Source organism: Saccoglossus kowalevskii, chromosome 14 (assembly GCF_978046115.1).
Source record: "Saccoglossus kowalevskii chromosome 14, keSacKowa6.1, whole genome shotgun sequence".
NCBI lineage: Eukaryota > Metazoa > Hemichordata > Enteropneusta > Harrimaniidae > Saccoglossus > Saccoglossus kowalevskii.
In genome coordinates, this window is record NC_140654.1 from 1,583,042 (window position 1) to 1,610,983 (window position 27,942).

General features: G+C 33.9%; 1 protein-coding gene across 2 annotated transcripts in view; it reads right to left on the bottom strand.

Moving 5' to 3' along the window:
• Window positions 1-27,942, bottom strand: part of LOC100369742 (twitchin-like) — a 117,211-nt gene that overhangs the window by 36,962 nt on the left and 52,307 nt on the right. For both annotated transcript variants that reach the window (XM_085507767.1, XM_085507766.1), the window contains 22 exons: window positions 27,591-27,890; window positions 26,913-27,215; window positions 25,379-25,681; window positions 23,938-24,222; window positions 22,654-22,962; window positions 20,807-21,109; window positions 19,835-20,116; window positions 17,053-17,358; window positions 16,287-16,589; window positions 15,301-15,585; window positions 14,220-14,522; window positions 12,547-12,849; window positions 11,820-11,968; window positions 10,815-10,962; window positions 6,733-7,014; window positions 5,870-6,166; window positions 4,902-5,204; window positions 2,825-3,118; window positions 2,223-2,525; window positions 1,847-1,998; window positions 1,175-1,325; window positions 392-496 (listed from right to left, as the gene is read on the bottom strand). In XM_085507767.1, the coding sequence (XP_085363893.1) occupies window positions 392-496; window positions 1,175-1,325; window positions 1,847-1,998; window positions 2,223-2,525; window positions 2,825-3,118; window positions 4,902-5,204; window positions 5,870-6,166; window positions 6,733-7,014; window positions 10,815-10,962; window positions 11,820-11,968; window positions 12,547-12,849; window positions 14,220-14,522; window positions 15,301-15,585; window positions 16,287-16,589; window positions 17,053-17,358; window positions 19,835-20,116; window positions 20,807-21,109; window positions 22,654-22,962; window positions 23,938-24,222; window positions 25,379-25,681; window positions 26,913-27,215; window positions 27,591-27,890 (5,769 nt within the window). The remainder of the gene's footprint in view (window positions 1-391; window positions 497-1,174; window positions 1,326-1,846; window positions 1,999-2,222; window positions 2,526-2,824; window positions 3,119-4,901; window positions 5,205-5,869; window positions 6,167-6,732; window positions 7,015-10,814; window positions 10,963-11,819; window positions 11,969-12,546; window positions 12,850-14,219; window positions 14,523-15,300; window positions 15,586-16,286; window positions 16,590-17,052; window positions 17,359-19,834; window positions 20,117-20,806; window positions 21,110-22,653; window positions 22,963-23,937; window positions 24,223-25,378; window positions 25,682-26,912; window positions 27,216-27,590; window positions 27,891-27,942) is intronic.

Genomic DNA, 27,942 nt, shown 5'->3' on the forward strand with positions numbered 1-27,942 from the left:
AGAAAGAAATCAATAAGGCTCAGAAAGAAAAAAAACATGCTCAATTTGTTTATTAAAATCAATGCACACACACATATTTTTAATTTTATTTAGATTTTTCCTATAAATTTTCTTTTTCTTTTTTTTAATGAAATTTTGATAAAAAAATCAAAACAAGTAGTCTGTCAGCTGATAGCTCTATAGTTTAAGTGGCTGAGTCTCAAAGCAATCAGAACCACAATACCAATATAGAAAAAGTGGGATTAAACTTTTGACAATTGACAATTTTGCAGTTTAGTTCTCTGTTGGCAAAAATAGATTTTTTACCAAAACTGACAAAAATAGACAACAGTTGAATGCGTGGACAGAAGAGGTAATAAAAAGTTTGAAATAAACAATTATAAAGTTGTACCTGTTACTTTGCTGCCACCGTCATTCTTTGGAGGAGACCATGACAAATCAATGTGATGTTTATCTACATCATCTATTATAGGTGTTCCTGGGGCACCAGGATTTGCTGTGAAAAACAAAACACATCATATTGTAAGATATCAAACTGTCACATTACAGTAAACCACTTCAATTTTACAAAAGCAAAGAAAAAGTGTCAATTTTTTGGGAATTCCATTAAAAATATACTCATACTTAGATCATTAACTGTGAACTTCATTTGACTTTATTTTCAATTAATTCACTGGCATTTCAACCTATTTACTAGGGGCAGAAAATTTGCTTTCAATTGGTTCCATTGAGTGCTATGGGAAAGATCTTGTCATATCTTATAATATTATATGTAGTTATAAGCACTACTCACTAACTATTTCTAATAAATGATGGTTTATCAGAGATTCCGAATGAAATAGCTGCAAAAATTTCATTTTTCATACTGTTTTTCTCAAAATAAATATTATAATGCAACGCTTTAAAAAAAAAAATTCTAAAAGTGACAAACATGGAATATAATTGTATACAGGATCATTAAAATACAATTCATTTTGAACATACATGTAGATACATCTCTACCAAGCACTATCAACATCATTTGAAACAGACATCAAAACCATATTTGCTGTATTAGAAACACATCTCTAATAGAAGCACATGTTCTATTTTAATAGAAGCTGCGGATTCCTATACAGATTTGTCCATAGTACAGCAAATAGGGTATATTTTGAACTATTTAAAACAAACTTACTGTACTGAGGACAAGGTGTTACAGAATCTGAGTTCTTACTAGGTCTACCATAACCTGCTGCATTTTTAGCTTTAATACGGAATTCATATTCTGAGTACTCATCCAGATTAACCAGTGATACACTAGTGGCCTTTACTACATACTCTACTGCCTACAAACAGATAAGGTATACACAAGTATTAGGTACTGGAGTGTGAAAATACCATCTTCTTACAGTTGGAAAGACAAAATATTTATTCTCATCGATATTGGTGAGACGTATTTGTGATATTTGGTGGTGAGAATGACATGTTTCAGTCTACCAAACTACTGGTAATGCAATGGAGGTGCAATGATGGAAATGTCATTTTGCAGAAGTCAGAGGGAATGCCGCACTATGATTGAGTGAATTAATGAATGAATGAATATATTGATGAAATTTGCTTTGGCATTCAAAGTTCTGAAAACGAAAGATTCAATGGTAAATTATATTTTAATGTGGACAACGAGTTTCTCAGTGTGGTTGTTATTTTGTTCCCTGGATAGTAATTTAGACAGATGTAGATAGAGGCAAAATAAGGCCAGTAAGAAGTGAATGTAACCTCTACCTAATCAGAACGCACAAGCCATGTGCCTAATTTTGAGTAATGATTTGCTTCTATCAGTTATTGCCAAGACAATAAATCAACTTACAGGCATCCATGTACTAGAATCCCTCTCCTTCTTCTCTACAAAATATCCTATAATTGGACTTCCACCATCAGATTCAGGCTCAGTCCAAGTAAGACTAACAAATCCTCGGTCAATACCTTTAATATCTGGTTTACCCGGAGAATCAGGAACATCTAAAACACAAATAGTTATAAGTGAATATTTTTAACAAGTCCTGTTCACAGTGGAAATATCCAGTACCAGATATTTTTTGTCTGAGTAGAAAATCTGGCACAGTCGATTGCTATGTAAACAGTCAATGACAGTGTGGACCATAAACAGATTTTGAACAAGCAAACTCAACTCAACATGATCTAACACAAACTAGAAATCTATGGACCTCCCACAATACACTTACCATATGGATTTTTAGCTGTTACTGGTCTAGATGTGTCTAATGGATCACTGACTCCATACTCATTCTCTGCTAGCACTCTGAATGAATATTCCACACCTTCTTCCAAGTTTGGTACCTCATACGTAGTAGACTTGGCAAAAGTGCTGACCTTCTGCCAGGTGGTGGTGCCAGTTTCACGTTTCTCAATAATGTAATTGGTTACTGGGCTACCTCCATCATCTTTGGGTGGACTCCAAGACAATTTCACTGATTCTGCTGTTACGCCTGAAACGTTTAATGGACCTTGTGGAGGACCGGGGTGATCTGTAGAGAAAGAAGACGGTTGGAATAAATGTCTATTGTACATGGATACATGAATATCACACTTTACCTTACATCTTTGGTGACAGCGGAGGTAAAAATAGCGTTCCATTAAAATCAAGTGGTGTTTTTTTTAAACTTTGCCAACAAAAATTAGGGTAGCCATAAATTTTACGTACGTTATTGGAACCACACATATTCAGAACATAATGCCATGAATATTTCTTGGCATTAAAATATGTCTTACAGAATTAATGGTGCCAATTTGTATTATGTCGTATAACACCAAAAGAAGAACTCACCCACAACGTTAACTTTTATTGATGCAGTATCTGAACCCTTAGGATTCTTCAATGTCAGTTTGTATCTGCCGGTATCGTCTCTTTCAGCACATTTACACTTCAGAAGTACAGAAAATTCATCTGTTTCTGATGTCAATCTATCAGACAGTTGGATTTCTACATCTCCTTTGTCTTCCAGTGACCAGATTGTTTGTGGCACTGGACTACCATCGAATGGTACCTCCAGTCGGAAAGGATCTCCTGCACGCACAGTGATAGTTTTATGCTTGAATTCAGGAGATATAGATGGTTTTTCTGTAATAAAACAAATTATGTTGTTATAATTAAAGTCATTAATGCAGCAAAATATGCATGAATTATTATTTATTATTATAAATCTGTCACCGTAACACCATAAGTTACAGCGTGCTGTAATTTTGCGGTAATTTATGGGGTATTTTCATCCTACCATATTAGGAAATGGGAATTCCAAATATGGAATGATTATGCGCATAAGCATCCTCTAATAAACATAGTTGAACTCTGGTGACCTTGCCCTTTGTTATATAATATAATTCCCTTTAATATAGTTTGTTTCAATATGAATATGCATTGTCATAATTAATTTTGAATACAAACAAGTTTTGGGGTTGAACTAACAGTGGGGAATCAGTCTACCGAATGTCCTTAAAAGATGTAAATATCTTACAAAAACATTGGTGCCTTATTTGTTTAATTATATTAAGGGACATAATTTCCAGCTTTATTCAAAGTAATTCAGATATTTTAGTATAAAAACAAATGCCTCATCGCAAAAAAAAAAGTGCTGCATTTAGACGTGAATAGATTCATAAAACATGCAAGATAACAGAAAATCTTAGCTGGCTTTTGTCCAAGTATTTTGTACAGGTGTCTGTCAAAAATGAATGATTCACTGAGACAAATATGAACTGCCTCATTGTGTGACTACCGTATTATATGAAAAGTAAAAAAAAAAACCCTTTATGAATCAACTTAAATAGTTACTTGGTGTCCAGTGGAGGGAGAAGTCAACAGTACTGTTGCCTCCTGAGAATCTACATCTTCAAACACTACAATCTTTGAAGTGCGTTTTTAAACCAGTATTATAAAAACTATCATTCTGTTCTAATAGCTGAAACATATTCCTGTGAGTTTTCATTTGTCGAATGAACTGTTTGTCTAATACAGAATACACATATTTTAGAACAATTTTCTTTTTAAATGTGGATGAAATGTTTTGCTTTTTATGTATTTTTTATGTATTGTTTTTGATTTGATAACTTTGAACTAAACAGATTTTCTATTAGCTTCAGATCTTGATCAAAGTTTGGCACCCAGTTCATAGGAGTGCTTATATTGATTTTCTGACATCTTGTTTTCTGTAAAGATTTTATTGGTAGGTTTGCAAATGTGTATCAGACTGTGCAATCTCTCCATGAGTTGGTTTTGAAACACAGTATGGGATTCTGAGATACATTACCAAGGATATTATTACAAGATAAATCATTTGCTTCATTGAACACATACAACAATGCATATTTCCACTGAGATCAGTGACCTTTGATGTGTATCACCAGTGATCAGTCAAGTAGAAACAGTCAAAATATTTTATCAGATTTTCTCAATGTTTGCATGATATTTTCATACAGGACATCTGTTGTTCAAACTCAGGGAAGACTTTATACTGATGAATAAGGTGACCAAGTTTGATGAAGTTTGGAATAGAATTAGTAAAGTTATTATGCACACAATAACAATTATTAACGACAACGACAACAACAACAACGCCGGACAAAATTTTTCCCTTAATATACTTTTCCCTTCCATCTTTGATGGTACGGGCAAGGTAATAAAAACAAACATGCCTGCCACCAGAGTTTGACTGGACTCCATACAAAGAAGTATGCTGATTCTAAACTTTTTACTCAGACAGTACTCAGATAGTACGCTGTTGCATTGTCCTTCGCTGTGCATCGGCCGATTCTGCCGCTGTACTGTCTGAGTGCATACTTTGAGGTATCTTCATAATAACCTTATATTATGCAAAAAACAGGCAAGGTACATAATTGTAACTCACTTGCAGGTGGTGCTGCCATTATAGCTTCTGATGTGGAGCTTGGTTTTCCTGGGCCTGCCTCATTGACAGCACTGACACGGAATTCATATTCGTGTCCTTCTACAAGCTTGGGCACAGTATAACGTATAGATCGTAACGGTGATTTAGTCACCATAACCCATTTATCATTACGAAGATCCTTCTTTTCTACCAAGTAGCCAATGATAGGATTACCACCATCTGAGGTTGGTGCAGTCCACTGTAATGATATGCTGGTCTTAGTAGTTTCTGTAGCTTTAGGCTGACCAGGAGATCCAGGACAATCTATAAATTAAATGGTGAAATATTAGATTATTTTTAGGATCTCCAGACCTGAGTGGTACATTGCTGAATGTGTACAGTAAGGATTCATCAATTGATATAAATGACTCTGTACGACAGACTGATGGCGCTCAAATTTTACCTGCATTTCATTTGAAGATGCTTTTCTATGGAGAAAATATGCTATACTAAAATCTTTGTATAAACTTTATATCCTTGATGACTAACATTCTCACATACACGGTAGCCTAGCAACTAAAAACATGGCTAACAAAGATAATATAATTGTATAAGAAGCAGCACTTGATAAGATCATCACATAATAAATTTGGGTTACTTTATATACAAGGCGAGTATTCCTAGAATGTTAGGACTTTTTGTTTATTCAAACGACAGTGGTATTATAAATAATTTGCATATGGACCAGAAGTGTAGAATATATATTTGCGCTATTACTGTGTTTAAAAAATGTAAAAATGAAAGCAGTTCAGCTATGGCCAAAATAAATTAAATATTTTAATGGTCAGGCAAATAATAAATGTAATTTGGAGTTTGTGTACTTCTATAAGAAATGTGCTTTTAATAGAGTAAATAGATTATATCTTATTGTTTTACTTTGAAACTAGAAGTAGTTAATTTAATATATATCAGCAAAAATGTATACTCACTGAATGGATTCTTAGCCACTACAGACTCCCCAGTCAATGGTTTACTGGCGCCATACTGATTTTCTGCCATCACACGGAACTGATATTCTGTACCCTCATTGAGATTTCGGACTTTGCAAGATGGTCCACTACAAAAGCTTGTTATACGCTGCCATTTACCAGTCCCGACTTCACACTTCTCAACAATATAGTTGTCTGTTTCATCTGCGCCATCAAGTGGTGGTTTCCATTGTAAGGTAAGACTGTTAGCAGTGACATCAGACGCTAAAAGTGGACCTTCTGGAGTGCCAGGTGCATCTGTATAATCAAGCGACAATAGTTAATATTTTATTGTTACATGCACTACAAACTACTGTAAACAACTTAAATTTTGCAAAAGACAATGTTTTGACAATTTCCACATTCTGAAACGTTGTAGCGATGACAATTTTATTGGGGTCCTAAAAGCATGAAGTCACAGCAACTTACAAAAATGTTGTCAACATTATCAATCAATACATTGCTAGCAGAAAATATTACTACAACCATGGACACTATTATAATAGCCTTTATATTTTTAGTGCATAGCAAGTAGAAAATCACAAGCAGGGATGCACTGTAAAGAAAACAAAGCACCACATACATGTAAGGTGTGAGCCTACCCATCACTTATCAAGGTGTTTTTATATACAGTTATATAGTGAGGTGACATACGTCAGAATTATACACACTCGCACTGCTCTTATCTTGTTATTACATGTATCACTATGCATCACTGTTCTGGAGTGGCTTTCAACTTTGATGCATAAACAAAAATGCTATAATATCTAATGTTGTACATTTTTACAGAAGTATTTAAACACAATGCAATGATGTTTACCTACCTAAGACAGTCACTTTGACTGTTGCACTATCAGATCCTGATGCGTTTGTCAGAGTGACCTGATATACACCACCGTTCACTCTGCGAGCATCCTCCACTTTTAGAATAATGGTAGTTTCCGTTGTTTTCATGGTAATATTACTAGTCTCTTGAACTTCTTTACCTCTCAGTGTCCAGGCAACAGTTGGTACTGGTACGCCAGTGAATGGTAAGGTGATATCAAAAGTTTCACCAGCTTTAACTTTGAAGTCCCTCAAGTTTCCAATATCTAACTTGGGTTTTTCTGGAAAATAAAAAAAAAAAAAAAAACTTGTAAAGTGTAGCATGTCTAAATGTAACAGAAAAAAAAGTTGGAAAAACATTTTAGGTGACACACAAAACAAAGAGATGACCTTTGAATAATAGTACATTTCAACTTTGCTGTCAATGGCTACTTTCTTAAAATCATATACATGTTCAAGAAAGTTTGAATAAAATCAGCCAATATGGCTGCCAGCCAACCATACAAAACACACAATGTATTGACTCAAATCACAAAACAAATTGAGGTTCGTTAATACTCCATAATGTGAGATGTTCATTCCAAATTTGAATAAAATCAGCCATGACATGCCTGAAAAATGAGGGATGACATTAACATTTTGTTTTGGGAGGGATTTTTAGTGAACATAGCCACCAGTAGAAGGTAATCAAAACAACAAACAAAGAAACATGTTTGTAGGTACGCATACACGTATGTTCATGTACACCATAATGTCTTTACTTTGGACCTATTCTGATAAAAATCGGTTAAAGCATTTCCAAGAAATATTTAACAACACCTGAAAATAAATACAACATGGCCACCAGTCGGCCATTTTGCATCAAATCACAAAAAAAGCTGATGTGGTATATATATAACAAGTAGAAAAATTCATAATTGAAAATTCATGTTTGAAAATGTTCAGATAAAAAATAAAAAAAACATTATTGCATTTAAAAAAAGACAAACATTTAACAATGACTGTCACAGATCTCTAATACACTATACTTCATGAATACAAACATTTAACAATGACTGTCACAGATCTCTTATACACTATACTTCATGAATACAGACATTTAACAATGACTGTCACAGATCTCTTATACACTATACTTCATGAATACAAACATTTAACAATGACTGTCACAGATCTCTAATACACTATACTTCATGAATACAGACATTTAACAATGACTGTCACAGATCTCTTATACACTATACTTCATGAATACAAACATTTAACAATGACTGTCACAGATCTCTAATACACTATACTTCATGAATACAGACATTTAACAATGACTGTCACAGATCTCTAATACACTATACTTCATGAATACAAACATTTAACAATGACTGTCACAGATCTCTTATACACTATACTTCATGAATACAGACATTTAACAATGACTGTCACAGATCTCTAATACACTATACTTCATGAATACAGACATTTAACAATGACTGTCACAGATCTCTAATACACTATACTTCATGAATACAGACATTTAACAATGACTGTCACAGATCTCTAATACACTATACTTCATGAATACAAACATTTAACAATGACTGTCACAGATCTCTTATACACTATACTTCATGAATACAAACATTTAACAATGACTGTCACAGATCTCTAATACACTATACTTCATGAATACAGACATTTAACAATGACTGTTACAGATCTCTAATACACTATACTTCATGAATACAGACATTTAACAATGACTGTCACAGATCTCTAATACACTATACTTCATGAATACAAACATTTAACAATGACTGTCACAGATCTCTAATACACTATACTTCATGAATACAAACATTTAACAATGACTGTCACAGATCTCTAATACACTATACTTCATGAATACAGACATTTAACAATGACTGTCACAGATCTCTAATACACTATACTTCATGAATACAGACATTTAACAATGACTGTCACAGATCTCTAATACACTATACTTCATGAATACAGACATTTAACAATGACTGTCACAGATCTCTAATACACTATACTTCATGAATACAGACATTTAACAATGACTGTCACAGATCTCTAATACACTATACTTCATGAATACAGACATTTAACAATGACTGTCACAGATCTCTAATACACTATACTTCATGAATACAAACATTTAACAATGACTGTCACAGATCTCTAATACACTATACTTCATGAATACAGACATTTAACAATGACTGTCACAGATCTCTAATACACTATACTTCATGAATACAAACATTTAACAATGACTGTCACAGATCTCTAATACACTATACTTCATGAATACAAACATTTAACAATGACTGTCACAGATCTCTTATACACTATACTTCATGAATACAAACATTTAACAATGACTGTCACAGATCTCTAATACACTATACTTCATGAATACAGACATTTAACAATGACTGTCACAGATCTCTTATACACTATACTTCATGAATACAGACATTTAACAATGACTGTCACAGATCTCTAATACACTATACTTCATGAATACAAACATTTAACAATGACTGTCACAGATCTCTAATACACTATACTTCATGAATACAGACATTTAACAATGACTGTCACAGATCTCTAATACACTATACTTCATGAATACAAACATTTAACAATGACTGTCACAGATCTCTAATACACTATACTTCATGAATACAAACATTTAACAATGACTGTCACAGATCTCTTATACACTATACTTCATGAATACAAACATTTAACAATGACTGTCACAGATCTCTAATACACTATACTTCATGAATACAAACATTTAACAATGACTGTCACAGATCTCTAATACACTATACTTCATGAATACAAACATTTAACAATGACTGTCACAGATCTCTAATACACTATACTTCATGAATACAGACATTTAACAATGACTGTCACAGATCTCTAATACACTATACTTCATGAATACAAACATTCAACAATGACTGTCACAGATCTCTAATACACTATACTTCATGAATACAGACATTTAACAATGACTGTCACAGATCTCTTATACACTATACTTCATGAATACAGACATTCAACAATGACTGTCACAGATCTCTAATACACTATACTTCATGAATACAGACATTTAACAATGACTGTCACAGATCTCTAATACACTATACTTCATGAATACAGACATTTAACAATGACTGTCACAGATCTCTAATACACTATACTTCATGAATACAGACATTTAACAATGACTGTCACAGATCTCTTATACACTATACTTCATGAATACAAACATTTAACAATGACTGTCACAGATCTCTAATACACTATACTTCATGAATACAGACATTTAACAATGACTGTCACAGATCTCTAATACACTATACTTCATGAATACAAACATTTAACAATGACTGTCACAGATCTCTAATACACTATACTTCATGAATACAAACATTTAACAATGACTGTCACAGATCTCTAATACACTATACTTCATGAATACAAACATTTAACAATGACTGTCACAGATCTCTAATACACTATACTTCATGAATACAGACATTTAACAATGACTGTCACAGATCTCTAATACACTATACTTCATGAATACAGACATTTAACAATGACTGTCACAGATCTCTAATACACTATACTTCATGAATACAAACATTTAACAATGACTGTCACAGATCTCTAATACACTATACTTCATGAATACAAACATTTAACAATGACTGTCACAGATCTCTAATACACTATACTTCATGAATACAGACATTTAACAATGACTGTCACAGATCTCTAATACACTATACTTCATGAATACAGACATTTAACAATGACTGTCACAGATCTCTAATACACTATACTTCATGAATACAGACATTTAACAATGACTGTCACAGATCTCTAATACACTATACTTCATGAATACAAACATTTAACAATGACTGTCACAGATCTCTTATACACTATACTTCATGAATACAGACAAGGAAAAAAGTGAAGGAAATACTATTCTTTAATTCAATCATATCTAAAAGTGTAGCATGCTAATTACCTGGTTTATCTTCTGCAACAGTCTTCAATGGTGAGCTAGGTTTACCTGGACCTATTTCATTAACAGCACGTACACGGAATTCATACTCTGTACCTTCTATCAACTTAGGAACTGTAGCGGTGTTCTCCTTGCCTGGTACAGACACAGCCTAAAAAGAGTTCATTCACATAAATATACTGTGAATTATGATATTTTCACTGAAAATCACAATTTTTTTTCACTAATTTCGCAGAATGTACATTCAAACCATATAATCACTGGATGTTATATTTGCTGGTATACTCATTATTTATTTTCTACACAGATGTATATGTATATATGTGTATTCATCATACATGTACATGTAATTCATCTTCAGTTTTTCAAAATGAAACTGAGGATGAATTACATTTCTTCATGGATTGTCATCTCGACAACAATTATCAAGACGACATGAAGGAAAACATTGAACTCTCTAAAGAAATAGATAATAAACAAAAAAATATATATATCTGATGAGCAATAACCAAAATATAATTAAACAAGTAGGGAAATATATTAACAGATCTTTTGAAATCAGAAATGAAAATTCCTCATAAAATCATGACTATAGGTACTTTCATTTACTATCACTTTTATCTTATTATTAACTATTAAACTCAACTTCTTTTTATTACTTTATTGCTGTAGACTGATAGAAAGATTGTATTTCTAAGGATGCAATAAAGATTATTATTATTATTACATTCTAAATTATTCTAAATAATTACTACCAACATTATAATATTACATTAGACAGTTACATATTTTATGACATTATTAATTTTAGACAAAATAAATTTGCTACTTCCTACAAATCTTAGGGTTTATTTTTTGAAAAGTACCAAAAGTTGGCTTTGGCTTTCAAAAAGTAAACATGCCAAAAATATCACACTGGATACTTGTAATATTCATACCATGTGTTGTCTTTGATAAACCCCTAAAACGAAACCATCCATGCAATCCCAGCATGCAACATTAACTCACCTCCTCCCAGTCTTTACCAGGTTCCTTTTTCTCAATAACATAACCAGTAATTGGTGCACCACCATCATTGATTGGTTTGTCCCATGACAGCTTGGCAGAGTTTTTAGTGACCTTATCAAACCTAGGTCTACCAGGTGCATCAGCTTGAACTGTATAATCATAAGAATTCATAGAAGAAATCAAGCATGTGATTATCATGTGGTTTTCATGTGATATACATGTATTATCATATGTTTGCCATGTGAATATAAAAATACTGTAAAATACTTTATTTTCACTTGGAATTAATTATTGCTATTGTCGCTGAAGGAATAATTCAGTGAAATAAAGTATCTTACAGTACTGTGTTGAGCATTTTTTTTTCATTTTATATCTCAGAGACAGACTATGATACACCCTTGAATGCTTCTAATGCTTCAGTCTAATGTGAAATGGAATATTCATTTATGGACATGTAATAAATAATAATAATAATATTTTTATGGCAATCGAATCCACTTTGGGATATTCATGTGAAGAAAGAATGAAGTGTAAATAAATGGAAATTTAATAACAAAAAACAACAAAAAAACATATTTTGCATTTCAAAATAACCTTCCATAATTTGCATTTCAAAATAACCTCTCATATTTTGCATTTTATCAGTGCTTAACTAGAAACTCATAGTTATGACAATTTACAGAAGTTCACGATTGACTGACTATGAGCAATAATTAAGTGTACTTACAGACTGGGTTCCTTGCCATTTGTTTATCAGACACCCTACTTGGTTTGCCAGGTCCAGCTTCGTTAACTGCCATTACACGGAATTCATACTCGGATCCTTCTTTGAGATTAGTAACTGTGTACTTAGTGTCACGACATGGTGAGATATTTGCTTTGACCCAACGTGAATTGTCTGCATCTTTACATTCAATGATGTAACCAATGATGGGATCGCCGCCATCATAGTCAGGTTTTTTCCATTCCAAACTGATAGCATGTCTGTCATAGTCTGTGATTTTGGGAGTTCCTGGTGCATCCGGGGGATCTATCGTTAAATAAATTGAACAAATACCATGAAATAACAGCACATAAGAAGACTCTAAATTCATGGAGTCAATTGCCCAGATGAGCCATATGTATGCTTTTTCAATATTTCTGTCACTATCTTATTTAGTCTAAGCATAGACCTTAAAAGACATATATATTGTTGTTTCGATAGATAGATGGCTTTGAGCTGGATGGGCAGCAGGCTAGGTGGACACCGGATTTGGTTGATAAATAAACATTATGCTTTATCGGTTAATGTCAAGACTGGCGAAATAATTAGGGTTATCCTGAAGATATGATAATTGACTTCATCCATGGTTTTATACTTATCCCTTGCCTGAATGCCGGTGTCGTGAATTCACGTTTCAACAGCTGGTTCTTACCTTATACGAAACGCAATTACACTGGCTTGCCCCTCAATTACACACGGTACGGCGCGGATACAAGAGACCAAACGGTTCGACCTCCGTTTCGGTTCAGAACCATAGACCTTAAAAGACAGGTCTATGGTCTAAGCATTTTTAGAAGTTGGGGTTTTGAAAGTCTTCCGTAGATCACTGGTTGTATGGACTACAAAATGGATCATAAAGCCAAAACTACTGCTAGAGTAGAATAAATAAATGAATTGAATGGATAAAGGGGAATAAATAAATAAATGAATTGAATGGATAAAGGGGAATAAATAAATAAATGAATTGAATGGATAAATGAAAATAAATTTAAACTGAGCGGATAAATGAAAATAAATAAATGAATTGAATGGATAAATGAAAATAAATTAATAAATTGAACGGATAAATGAAAATGAATAAAAAAAATAAAAAAATTGAGGGGATAAATGAAAATAAATGAATTGAGTGGATAAATGAAAATGAATAAATGAATTGAATGGATAAAGGGAAATAAATAAATAAATGAATTGAATGGATAAATGAAAATAAATTAATAAATTTAGCGGATAAATGAAAATAAATAAATAAATTAAATGAAAAAATGAAAATAAATTAATAAATTGAGCGGATAAATGAAAATAAATGAATTGAGTGGATAAATGAAAATGAAAAAATGAATTGAGTGGATAAATGAAAATGATAAATGGTCTATTTGCCATAAATTTAGTGAACATCTTTGGGTTTGAAACAAGAGCAATCTAATCATCACGTTACCAATCACACAACCACATGTTTATTTAAAGACCAATGATATGTTTGTTTATTCCTGCCACATATATTGGTTTACAGCTTTAGACAACAGTGGTGAATACAATTCACATCAAGCCAATCAAACTTTGATTCACAATGCATTGTATTTTGTACTTTATGTAGTCTCTTAGTAAGCAATCACAGAAGCCAAGAGTTATCGACTTACCAAATGGCAATTTAACAGTGACCGGTTTGGCTGACTCCAAAGGCTCACTAACACCATACTGATTAGTAGCCCTTACTCTGAATACATAATCCTGATTCTCATCTAGCATTTTTACTGTATACTTAGTGGATGGTACGCTGTTTGATACTTTAATCCATGTGTCTTCGTTTACTTTCTTCTTCTCAACCACATATGCACTGATCAAACCACCACCATCATCTTCAGGTTCTTTCCATGTGAGAGTCACTGAATCACGGTTCACATCTGATGGGGTCAATGGTCCTTGAGGAGCACTGGGTTTATCTGGAGTGATAAAAACCATGATGTTATTGATGCTGATTACCAGAATAATAGTAAAAGTCAGATTAAATAATTCTGGCATGCATACTCAGCGACATATAAATCAAGAGAAGTGTCACTAGCAATTTACATTTTACTCCTGGTTACTTGGGATTCAGATAGATAGAAAAATACATTTAGTTAGAAAATTAGACACAAATATATAGGTATATACAGTACAAACCAAGCTAACTGAACTTAAGTTTTGAACGTAACTTTTAATTAGCATAATCACCAGAGTGATTCTGCTCCAGTTTTCACTCCATTGCAGGGGGTCCCCTGCAGATGTGTCCAGTTGGGATTTCTTTTCGCGGTCATGCTAGTTTTACGTGATCATGCTAAAAAGGCTAAATTGACAATTAATTTTTTTTTTAAAAAGTCTTGACTTTGCCAGTCTAACCAGTCTGAAGCTAGCTAAATGTTCAGTTACATGTGGACAATTTTACATTTCTAATTTGCTGTTTAAAATGTGACACATAAATAAAATCAATTTGTAAATCATTCTCAATTTCCTGAGAAGCATTCAGACTGACAATGCACATCAGAGCTATAAACACATAGGGATCATTGTAAAACCAGGAACCAATTTCATTTAATCTCATGAGGAGATAAGCACAGCATGAATAATTAGTGCCTTGCTCCGGGACATGAAAACATGAACCAGCGACCTAGATCTGATTGTGATTCCAGTCTGATGCTTCTTTGAGGTATCATTCTGCAAGAATAACATTATATTTCTTACCAAGCACGATAACTTTGATATCAGCAGTGTCTGTTCCCTGACTATTCTCTAGTTGTATCTTATAGGTACCAGTATCACCTCTCTCTGCCACCACTGTGGTTAATAAAGCTTTCTCATCAGTGCCATCAATTGTTGTTCTATCCTTAGAAGAGACTGGTTTGTTATCTTTGAACCATGTTACTGTCGGTGGAGGACTACCAACAATTGGCACATCAATCTTAAGTGTCTCTCCAGCATGTACTTTGATGGTTTGCATAAATGGATCAAGTTCAACTCTTGGCTTTTCTGTGGAACAAGAAAAAGGATGACTGAGGTCTCTATAACATACATAATTATATGTAACATACATAATGTATGTTTTGCTATATTTCACCATAATGGCATTATAGCAATTTAATATGCTATTCCGGCATCAATCAGGCCCAATCAAACACAAGCACCTGTGGATATACCGTAATCCAAAGTTACCGCAAAGTCATATCAATTTTTGATCAATGACTTTGGTCTCACCATCTTTGGGATACTGATCCAGAGTAGGTTGACCTATTTTTGCTGTTCAACCCAAGTTATAATTGAACTCAGGTCTACCTATTATGGGTCTGGTGTTACAAACCAATACATTACTGGTGATCAATTTCTACACCTTAACAGGAATGATATAATTCCGCTGCGTAGTTAGACTTTTGATGAACAAATCTGTCTGAGGTCCACCCAATGTGTCTACACATAAAATATGAAAGCAATCAGGCTAACCATTTTATAAAAGAAGTTGAAAATAGCATATTTATCCATAAATGACAACAATATTTACTAAAACTAGAATTGAAGGTATCGTCACAAAAAGAACAAATCTGACTAAGGTCCACTCAAGGTGTCCACTTATGAAATACCTATATACCAAGCATCAAAGCAAGTGGACTTGTCGTTCCCAATAAATGCTCCATATCTGGAGTTTTAAACTGTTTAAAGTTTAAACTTAAACTTACCAAACTGTGGTTTTGCAATCTGAGAATTTGATGGTTCACTTGGTTCACCAAGACCTGCTTTGTTCTCAGCAAAAACACGAAATTGGTATTCCTTCCCTTCAAACAAACCAGTAACTGTAAATTTAGTACCAATAACAGGAGATTTGTTACATTTCACCCAACGATTGAGTTTGGTGTCCTTCTTTTCTATTACATATCCAGTGATTGGGGCACCACCATCATTATTGGGTTCCGTCCATTGCAGATCCATTTGATGTCGATCATAAGCTGGAATATCTGGTTTACCAGGAGCACCTGGAGGATCTGTAAACATAAGAGGAAAGATTTGTCACACAAGTTTGGAACATGATCATAACCTTTATTCTTTTTTTCTCTACCTCTCTGCCTTTCTCCTCTACATAACCCTCTCCCTTATTCATTCTGCCATCCTTCTACCCCTCTCACCTTGTGTATTTCTTCACACCAGGTTTTCAATCCGTTCTTCTTCTCTCCTGTACCCCTTCTATTTTTCTCCTCCTTACCCCTCTTTCTCCCAACTCACCTTCTACTCTTGCCACCTCCACAAAATCTTCACAATATCACCCCTCTTCACTTATACATACATTGCTCTTCCTAATCCCCCTTAGCCATTTATAACAATTATAATACCTTGGGGTACAATAGCACTTTCTCATTGTCTACTATATCCTATTGTTTTTTATTTATGGCATAATAAAGCACATTTATTAATATTATTATTAATATTATTATAAAAATAGTTTCTCACCATATGGGTTCTTTGCAAGGATTGGTTGTGATGTCATCAAAGGTTCACTAACTCCACCATGTTCATTCTCTGCTCTCACTCTGAATTCATACTCTTTGCCTTCTTTCAGTTTACCAACATCACACTTTGTTACTGTTACAAAACTACTAACTGTTGACCATTCTGCTTCAGATGTATCACGTTTCTCAACAACATAAGCTGCAATTGGTGTACCACCATTGTCTTTTGGTGGATTCCATGCCAGAGATAGTGAATGGGCAGTCACATTTGATACATCCAATGGTCCCTCTGGTGCAGTTGGTTTATCTGATAAAATAAAAAATGATTTTCAGGAGAAACTTTAATATTTTGAGTGTCACTATAATTCATGTATAATTTTTAATCAGAAGCCGAGTCTGTCAGACTCACGCTACTATCTTATCTTTTAAATGAAACAAATATTATCTCATTATCAAAACTAAAAACAATTGATGAGAAATTAAAAGAAGAGTTTACAACTGAGTGGAAAAATGAAATAAATAATGACACTAGGAAAAAATCAAATTCTAAAAATAAACTAACAACCTACAAACTTTTTAAAACCAAAATTGAACAAGAAAACTACTTAACAATTATGAAAAACAATGAACTTCGCAAATCCTTAACAAAATTTAGACTTGGCAACCACTGTCTGAAAATTGAAACAGGCCGGCATATTGGTTTGGATTTTAAAGACAGAGTCTGCAATATGTGCGACAATGACCATGTTGAAGATGAACAACATTTTGTCATAAATTGTCCTCATTACAACGAAATAAGATTAAAACTTTACATTGTAGCTAATAAACGTATACCAAATTTTGACAAATTTAGTAATGAAAATAAATTCATATCATTACTAAGTAACGAGAAAATGTCAATTCCTTTAGCGCAATATTTAAACAAGCAGCCTTCGGCTGAGATAGCTCCGCTGTTAGCAATGCACATTTCAATTAAAGAACTGAAGACATCATTAGAAAATGAACAATATGAATAGTATCAAAGCAATCGGACTTACAGTTTTTAACAAGAAGTCGAAAATATCACTTTTTACCAAAAATTACAAAAATATTCACCAAAATAAATTAATTAGAGAATTGAAGATATCATCACAAAATGAACAAATCTGAGAGAGGTCCACATGTAGTACCTATATATGTAATATCAAAGCAATCGGACTTACAGTTTTCAACAAGAAGTCGAAAATATCACTTTTTACCAAAAATGACAAAAATATTCACCAAAATTAGAGAACTGAAGATATCATCACAAAATGAACAAATCTGAGAAAGGTCTACATGTAGTATCTATATATGTAATATCAAAGCAATTGAACTATTGGTTTTTAACAAGAAGTCGAAAATATCACTTTTTACCAAAAATTACAAAAATATTCACCAAAATTAGAGAATTGAAGATATGATCATGAAATGAACAAATCTGAGAGAGGTCTACCCAAGGTACATATACACCAAGTATCAAAGCATTCAAACTTGTAGTTTTCAAGAAGAAGTCGAAAATATAAAACATTGACAAGGACGACGGACAATCACTCATATGATAAGCTCCGCTCGACAAAGTCGACAGCGGAGCTAACAAAGAAATTAAAGAAAAATACATGAAATATGCAAAATTTAGCAGGAAAAATAAAAACATTTAATTTCAGGGGAAGTTTTATGAATTGGGCTAGTTAAAAACAATTGTCAAATTTAGATTAGTAAACTTTTCACTGTGGTTCATCAAAGACGTCACAATGACTTTACAGATGCCTTCAAATTATTATCAACTTTCAAAGAGCAACAAAATATCATTACATAGATAATTTTTTGGTTCGCTGCGAGAACTTGCATAGTTGCGTGAAAGGCCCAGACCGAATGTCTGTCACAAATAATGAATGATTTGATTTCGAACTTGAATTTCTTATTTTATAAGATGTGGAACTTTCAGAGGCGAGTATGGTATTCAGATATACACAGTATATAGCACATTCGTAAATTGAAGATATCAACATGAAATGAACAAATCTAAGAGAGGTCTACCCAAGGTACATATACACCAAGTATCAAAGCATTCAGGCTTGTAGTTTTCAAGAAGAAGTCGAAAAAGTAAAACATTGACACGGACGACAGACAATCACTCATATGATAAGCTCCGCTCGACAAAGTCGACAGCGGAGCTAAAAACTGTTTTAATACAAGACAGCAGCACCTACATAAACTAAGCCAGTAACACATTCCTTGTATACAAATTTATCTTTCTTTTTTTTTTTTAATGCTTTTTTGTTCTCTTACTTTTTATGTAGTTATTTTTCTTTTACTAATATTTGATTTGTAACCCTTTTCATCACCTCCGGGGGATGTTGTGTGTTAATAAATAAATAAATAAAATACAGACAGACACTCTGAAGACATAATGTCCTCACCTCATGTACATGTAGGTAAATCAACATAAATGAATTTTAGCCCACCTAAGAAAGGTCTTTTATACTGAGTTCATAGCATACATGTATTCAACCATAAGCACATAGCTCACTCAATATACCTTAATTGATTTAGTCCTGCCCAGATGTACACTATTATATTAATATTATTGTAACAGGAACTTTCTGGGCAGACACAGACCACTTTGTTAGCCCACCTATTAAAGCCAGTTCTTTTTATACAGTCTACATCTTATTTGACCATGTAATCTCCCAAGTCTTCCAAGATTTACACAGACTGCCACCTAAGCTAGAATCACAGCATCTTAGTGAATGTTCTCTTACCTAAGACATTAACTTTGCATTTAGTACTGACAGTTCCTTGATCATTAGTCAGCACCAATTCATACTCTCCGGTGTCACCACGTTCTGCTGCATTGGTCAATAAATCAGCATTTGTTTCAGTTGAATTATCTTTCACTCTATCCGACGGTTTGATTTCTTCTCCATTTTTCTTCCATGTCACTGTTGGTGGTGGTGCACCATCAATAGGTACAGAGATCTTAAAGTTCTGACCAGCCTTTACTTTGATGTCTCTCATCGCACTTGGATCAAAGCTTGGTTTTTCTGCAATCATATTTAAAAACTTTCGTTAATGTATCAATTTTCACAGCATTTTTTCTCACACTGGTATTCATCTATTTAAAAAGATGAGGGGGTCAAAAGGATATTTTATCAGTAAAATTGAAATCTAGTCACCATCTTTGCTTACGAACCAACTATCAATGTAAAGTAATAATAATATTTTGGGATGTAAAACTGAGTAAAACAACTCAAAGTAGATGATAATATTTGGAAAATTTGTGCATGCTTAGAAACAAAACAAAAATAAAAACTGATTTAACAAAAGAGTGGTCATCATTTATTTTATATTTTATTGTGATTTATTTTCTCATTGTAACACACAAATTAAATTATATGATGGTATATATATTTTTTTGAATTAAAAAAGTTTTTAAGACATTTATTAATGTAAAAGGGTAAATTATTCACTGGGTTTTAATTTTGCTTATTCCACTGACTGCAAAATGCGCTAAATTAAAACCAGGTGAATATGTAAAATTGAGCATAGAACACATTATCTGAATGATATAACTGTGAATTTAAAACCCACTGAGTATGTCTGAAATGCTAAATAAGTGAAATTTAAACCCAGCGAAAATTAGTCATTTTACAGTAAATAATTCTTTTGAATACATGAAGAAATAGTTGATTTGGATTGACAGAAGATACTATGAAACAGAAAACAAGTCTCACCATACTTAGCCTTGACTTTCTGTGTATTAGAAGCTTCACTTGGTTTACCCTTGCCAGCTTTGTTGATGGCACTCACACGGAAGTCATAGTCATGACCTGGTATTAAATCAGTGACTTTGCATTTAGTGCCTTTAATAGGTTCTTCAAAAGCTGGTACCCATCTGTTGTTTGCCTTGTCTCTCTTCTCTACTAGATACCTCTCAATTGGAGCTCCTCCATCATCCTTTGGTTCTTCCCATGCCAGATCTATGAAGTCTTTATCATAGTCTTCAATTACCGGCACACCTGGTGATTCTGGTTCATCTGGATAATAAATAATATTGAAAATTTTATATATTACATCATACTAGAATAAAACTTGGTAAGATTAGAAGTGATTTCTACATTAAACAATACAATATTTTATTTGACTCTATATAATGCAATGATGATACCATAACGTCATCAAAGACAACATGGTGACGAAAGCTGCTTGACTTGATGTTCTAATTATTCTATGAGCATCTGTATCATTTTGCAGGTCAGGAAAGCTCAGAGGATATGAAATTCTTTGGTGGACATGTCAAAGTTGTAGCTTAGTAGTGTTACTATGGCAACCAATGTTCATCACTTTTCAACCATACGATGCTGTTGAAGTAACCATTTACCCTCATAGTTCCCTCAAACATTGAATATTCAGGAATATTCCAAAAAGGTATGTTGGCACTTGCTTACCAAAATGGCACAACAGACAAAATATAGTACATATCCTCCAAAATGTCAACTAGCACAATGAGATCGACATATCTAATTACTGTGAAATACTTTATTTAGCATTTCAAAAGTGAAGTAAATGATTTTGTATGAAACTATACGGTAATGCTACAATCACTGTAACATTGCTCGCTGACAGCATTACAATGCACTGTTGTGATCATCAGTACCTTTTAGTGTCACAATACTTAATTACACCAAATTCGGCATCAAGATATTGTTTTTAAATATCATGCATTCTGCGCTGCCATCTTTGTTACCCTGATCAAAATCCCTTTTGTCATCAGTCGCGATGTCACAGAGCACATTGTATGCGCATGGCGATCTCCACCACTAAGGTAGTCAATGAATGAGGTATTTCCAGAGGTCAGGGTTTGTCTCATTTTTTATTTGCTGTTTTGTCTGCAACTGGATAAAACCTGCCTCAATCTACAGTAGTTTTCCTTCTGATGTGACTTCATTTGGAATCAATCAATGCATTTTATTGTTTTAATTGACTGCATGACTGCATGACACTCGTAAATAAAGCAATTTGAGCATCATTAGTTAAATTTCAAGCGTCATGGGCAAATGTTATCATGGGGTCATTTATTAATTACTCATATTCTTACATAAGGATCAAGGGTTTCCTTAACAGCTGGCCACTGGCCATATGGCCCAAGCCCAAATACGTCGTTTACTTTTCGCTCTCTCCCCCTCCACTGACCACTTACGCCAATCTTATTGCAGCGTTTTTTGCCCTGTTGTTACAGATGATGACCTGCTATTAAATGCATTTGTAAAACCCCTGAAGAATAGTAGTTTGTTTAGTGTCTACTCATTTATCATTTACTTTATTATCCAAGACACTTCATGATATTTAATTATAGATGTATGCATGAAAGTTAATTCTGTGAAAAATTGCCTTCTGCAAAAATAAGATCCACATCAAAATAAAGAATTTCACAGTATTTACCATATTTTGGACGTAAAACAGTAAATTTAACAGAAAACCCTTAGGCCCTTTGTTAAAAATGATTGAACAAAATTCGGACATATTGAAAAATATATCAGCAAATTGCTGATGTCTAGTGAGTATCTAAATCACTACTTACCATATGGATTCTTAGCTAATGTGGGTTCAGTCGTTGCCAAAGGATCACTCACACCTTCCTTATTCTCAGCACGAACTCTGAAATCAAACTTATTCCCAGGAACAAGTTTTTTGACATCAAACGAGGTAGCATCAGCTGGAACATCATCGCTAACTGGTGTCCATGTGGCTCGGTTTGCATCACGTTTTTCAATGATATAGTTAAGTATTTCACAGCCACCATCATCTTTAGGTGGGTTCCAATGAAGTTTGCAAGATTCTGCATAAACATCACTGACGTCAAGGGGACCCTCTGGTGCAGCTGGTTTGTCTGCCCAAAAGAAAAGAATTAATACCGTGAACAAAGTTGTTATTTTAGTAGAGAAAGAGTAGTGTGACCAAAGTATAGTTATTTCAAGAACATGGCAGTGTCAACTTAGCAATCATACACTGCTATTTTGGAACAATGTGAAAACTATGTAAACAACTTATTTCATGACTTGATGGTTCAGGAGTACACAAAATGAAACTGAAATGAGTCAGTCATTTTGAAACAGAACATGAAATAAATGAAATGATATATAATGTAGTTGTAAAGTTTGATTGAGATCAGTCAATGTATGTCATTGAAATGGCTCTAGAACAGCATTTGCAATCAGCCATTTTAAGAATTATGTCTGCAAAATAATTATGGTCCGTTATTTATATGTTCAATGTATGTACCACGATTGACAATAACTGCCTATGTATAAACAAGATCTGGGAGAAATGCTTGATTTTGATGATTTTCAACATTAATATGGCCCCCATTTGACCATCTTGAATCTGAATACAATACAAATACACATGCATAACAAAATGTATTATATATATTTATGAAGTTTGAGCAGTTGGTCATTATCAATCTGATCTAAAACACACAACGTGCAGTTTTCATAATGTAGAATATATGTATCAAGTTTGAACAAAATCCATCTATACCAAAATCTGGTTCAGGAATAGCAGAAATTTTTTAACAGTATAATGGCCACCATTCAACCAACTTCAATGAGATCATGAAATGAATAGACGTACATATATATCCCAAAATATATGATGTGTCTGTGAAGTTTGAATGTTTGAATAAATCGGCCAATTAAGGCACGTTTGAGATAAGTCTTAGTTTCAGACTGCTTCTGAACAAGAACTAATGAGATTTTGTTTTATCATTGACAATTTCATGAATAAAGTCATGCTGTATCTGTGACATTACCTACCACAGTGATAGCGCCCTCAGGTGACACAGAAAGGGAGGATAAACATTTACCTAAGACATTTACTTTGACATCAACAGTTTCAGTGCCTGAATCATTACTAACAACCAATTGATACACCCCAGTATCTAGTCTCTCTGCTGTTCTATTAATCAGAGTACTCTCTGTAGGTGTTGAGTTAACTTTCACAGTGTTATCAGGAGTCACTTCTTTACCATCTTTCATCCATTTTGCTTCAGGAGCAGGACTCCCAGAGAATGGTGCACTGGCTTTGAACATCTGTCCGGCTTTAACAGTGATTTCTTTAGGGAAATTGGACAGGTCAATCTGTGGAGCAACTGTATACAAGAATGAAAAACATTATATACATCCGTCTAACGATCATAAGATAAATTTCATAAACACAGAATAATAGTATTAGTCTAAGATTTAAGAACTTTCTAACGATCATAAAATATATTATTATGATACATCTGTCACCGTAACGCCATAAGTTACAGCGTCGCGTAGTTTTGCGGTATTTTATGGGGTATTTTCATCCTACCATATAAGGAAATGCGAATTCCAAATATGGAATGATTACGTGCATAAGCGTTCTCTAATAATAAAAACAAACATGGCTGCCACCAGGGTTTGACCGGACTCCACACAGAGAAGTTCGCTAATTCAGTTCTAAACTTTTTTGGATTTTGGCATTCCCATGATGTACATGTATCTCCTTGGAAGGAAAAGATGTATAATAATAAGGTTATTACGAGGATACCTTAAAGTATGCACTCAGACAGTCCATCGTCGTATCGACCTCCGCTGCGCGTTGGTCGTTACTGTCGCTGTACTGTCTTCGTGCATACTTTGAGGTATCCTTGTAATAACCTCATATTCCATAACATGTAAAGGTGAGACTTTAAAACAAATATCAGAGTTCATACACACATACGTTCATCAAGCCTTAAAATAGTGAAATAAATAATGAAAGCATTGTATTAAAGTACCACAGTTATCATATCAGGTCATATCCACAAAATTGCAACATGTGCTTCGCAGTGACTGTTATGCAGTGACTGTTACTTCCAGATTAACCAATATTAATGCCAAAATTGGTGGTTGTCCAAAAAAATGGAATCTGAACCGGAACGTAAAATTAAAAATATTTAAAAGCAACAAGGACATTACAGGATTTAAGTGTAACACATCGCCCCAAGACGTGAAGTGCGCCTCAAGCGGAAAACATCGTAAACATGCGCTTTCTGCCTATTATTTCAGCCACATTATTAGAATGAGTGTACACACAACTACAAATAATATAATAAAAAAATAATATTAACAAACTAAGTCCATTAATGCAATATCACTTATATTAAACAACCTGTACGCCCAAATATTTTTAATTTTACGTTCCAGTCAGGTTCCGGTTCTGGGTTTTTTAGACAACCAAAATTGGTTGTTATACACAACTTAATCTACTTTAAAAATCAGTAAATACAAGACACTCGCCTTTTGGATCTTTTGCAATGATTGGTTCAGAAGCTTCACTTGGTTCACTAATACCAGCTTCATTCTCTGCCATAACACGGAACTCGTACTCCTTGTCTTCTTCCAAACCTTCAACCTTAAAGTTCTCATCCTTAACTGGGGCTTTATTACATTTCTCCCAATTGTCTTTGCCAACTTCTCTCTTCTCAATGTTGTAACCTTTCACTGGACTGCCACCGTCAGACACAGGTTTATCCCATGCGAGTTGAGCAGATTCCTTGGTAACATCGCCAACTTTGAGGGCACCTGGTGGGTCGGTGGGAACTGGAGGAAAAGTATGTAAGCGCAAACATTTAGATAATTCTGATCTAATATAATAATTGCACAAATCATGATGATCTGTAGTACTACATGTTAATGGATCACAATCATCATATTAACAGTAAATGATAACATATTACAGTCCACTTTTAAAGGATCAACATGTTACAGTACACCTTTAAAGGGTCACAGGTCAACATGTTACAGTACACCTTTAAAGGTCACAGGTCAACATGTTACAGTACACCTTTAAAGGGTCACAGGTCAACATGTTACAGTACACCTTTAAAGGGTCACAAGTCAACATGTTACAGTACACCTTTAAAGAATCACAGGTCAACATGTCACATTACACCTTTAAAGGATCACAGGTCAACATTTTACAGTACACCATTAAAGGGTCACAGGTCAACATTTTACAGTACACCATTAAAGGGTCACATGTCAACATGTTACAGTACACCTTTAAAGGGTCAAAAGTCAACATGTTACAGTACACCTTTAAAGGATCACAGGTCAATATGTCACATTACACCTTTAAAGGATCACAGGTCAACATTTTACAGTACACCTTTAACGGTCATAGGTCAAAATGTTACAGTATACTTTTAAAGGATCATGGGTCAGCAAGTTACAGTACACCTTTAAAGGATCATGGGTCAACAAGTTACAGTACACCTTTAAAGGATCAACATGTTACAGTACACCTTTAAAGGGTCACAGGTCAACAAGTTACAGTACACCTTTAAAGGATCACGGGTCAACATGTTACAGTACACCTTTAACAGGTCACAGGTCAACATGTTACAATACACCTTTAAAAAATCACAGGTCAACAAGTTACAGTACACCTTTAAAGGTCATAGTTCAACATGTTACAGTACACCTTTAAAGGGTCACAGGTCAACATGTTACAGTACACCTTTAAAGAATCACGGGTCAACAAGTTACAGTACACCTTTAAAGGGTCACAGGTCAACATGTTACAGTACACCTTTAAAGAATCACAGGTCAATATGTCACATTACACCTTTAAAGGATCACAGGTCAACATTTTACAGTACACCATTAAAGGGTCACAGGTCAACATTTTACAGTACACCATTAAAGGGTCACAGGTCAACAAGTTACAGTACACCTTTAAAGGATCATGGGTCAACAGGTTACAGTACACCTTTAGAGGGTCACAGGACAACATGATACTTTATACCTTTAAAGGGTTCTCTCAACTTACATATTGGTTCTCTTGCAAGCACAGCCTCAGAAAGTGGACTTGGTTCACTCTTTCCAGCTTTGTTTTCAGCTACAATTCTGAATTGATATTCTTCACCATCAATAAGATCAGGAATACCTGCTTCTGTGCCCTGCACTGGTGATTTCAGGGCATTTGTCCATTTCTTACCCTTAGTCTCTTTCTTCTCAATATGGTAACCTTTGATTGGACTACCTCCATCTGATTTGGGTTCTGGCCACTTCAATTTAACAAATCCTTTATGGGTTTCAAGTACCTCAGGTTGACCTGGAGGATCTGAAGGATCTGAAATGTAAATCAAGTTTAGATTAAACTAGGTTCAGCCATGCAGTTTAGACAACTTAATAGTTCACAATAATTAAAACCTGGGGCAAGATTAACCATATACATGTATATAAGTTTGATAGCAATCAACTATTAAGATATTTACAACGATAGACAGATTATGCCACTACAAGACTTTTCCTTTCATTTCATTTGGAGAAGGCAATAAAACGGTTGCTAGGCAGCAAATATATCAATATAATAATGCTAAATAACTCCTACTTGTCTATGCGATATGTACCATATTTTCCCTATCACATGTATTAGTGCATAAATAATAGAAGTGTTCTTAGCTTCTAATAGAGCAAATACAGTGTTCAGAGTTATAGTTCTCACCAAATGGATCCTTTGCGGTGACTGGTTTATCAATCGCTTTTGGTTCACTGGTTCCAATCTCATTAACAGCACTAACACGAATCAGATACTGCTTGTTTTCAGTCAAGTTAGGTATTGTGAATTTATTTGCTGGTGCTTTCTCAGCAACTGTTGTCCACTCATCTTTATTTGCATCACACCTTTCAACCTTATATCCGAGGATCTCACAACCTCCGTCTAATTCTGGTTCTTCCCATTTGACAGATATGGATGAAGTTGTTGTATCAGACACTTTCACAGTCTTCGGTGGACCTGGAACATCTATTAAATAAACAATCAAACTCGGTGTAAACAAATCATGTATAATTACTTT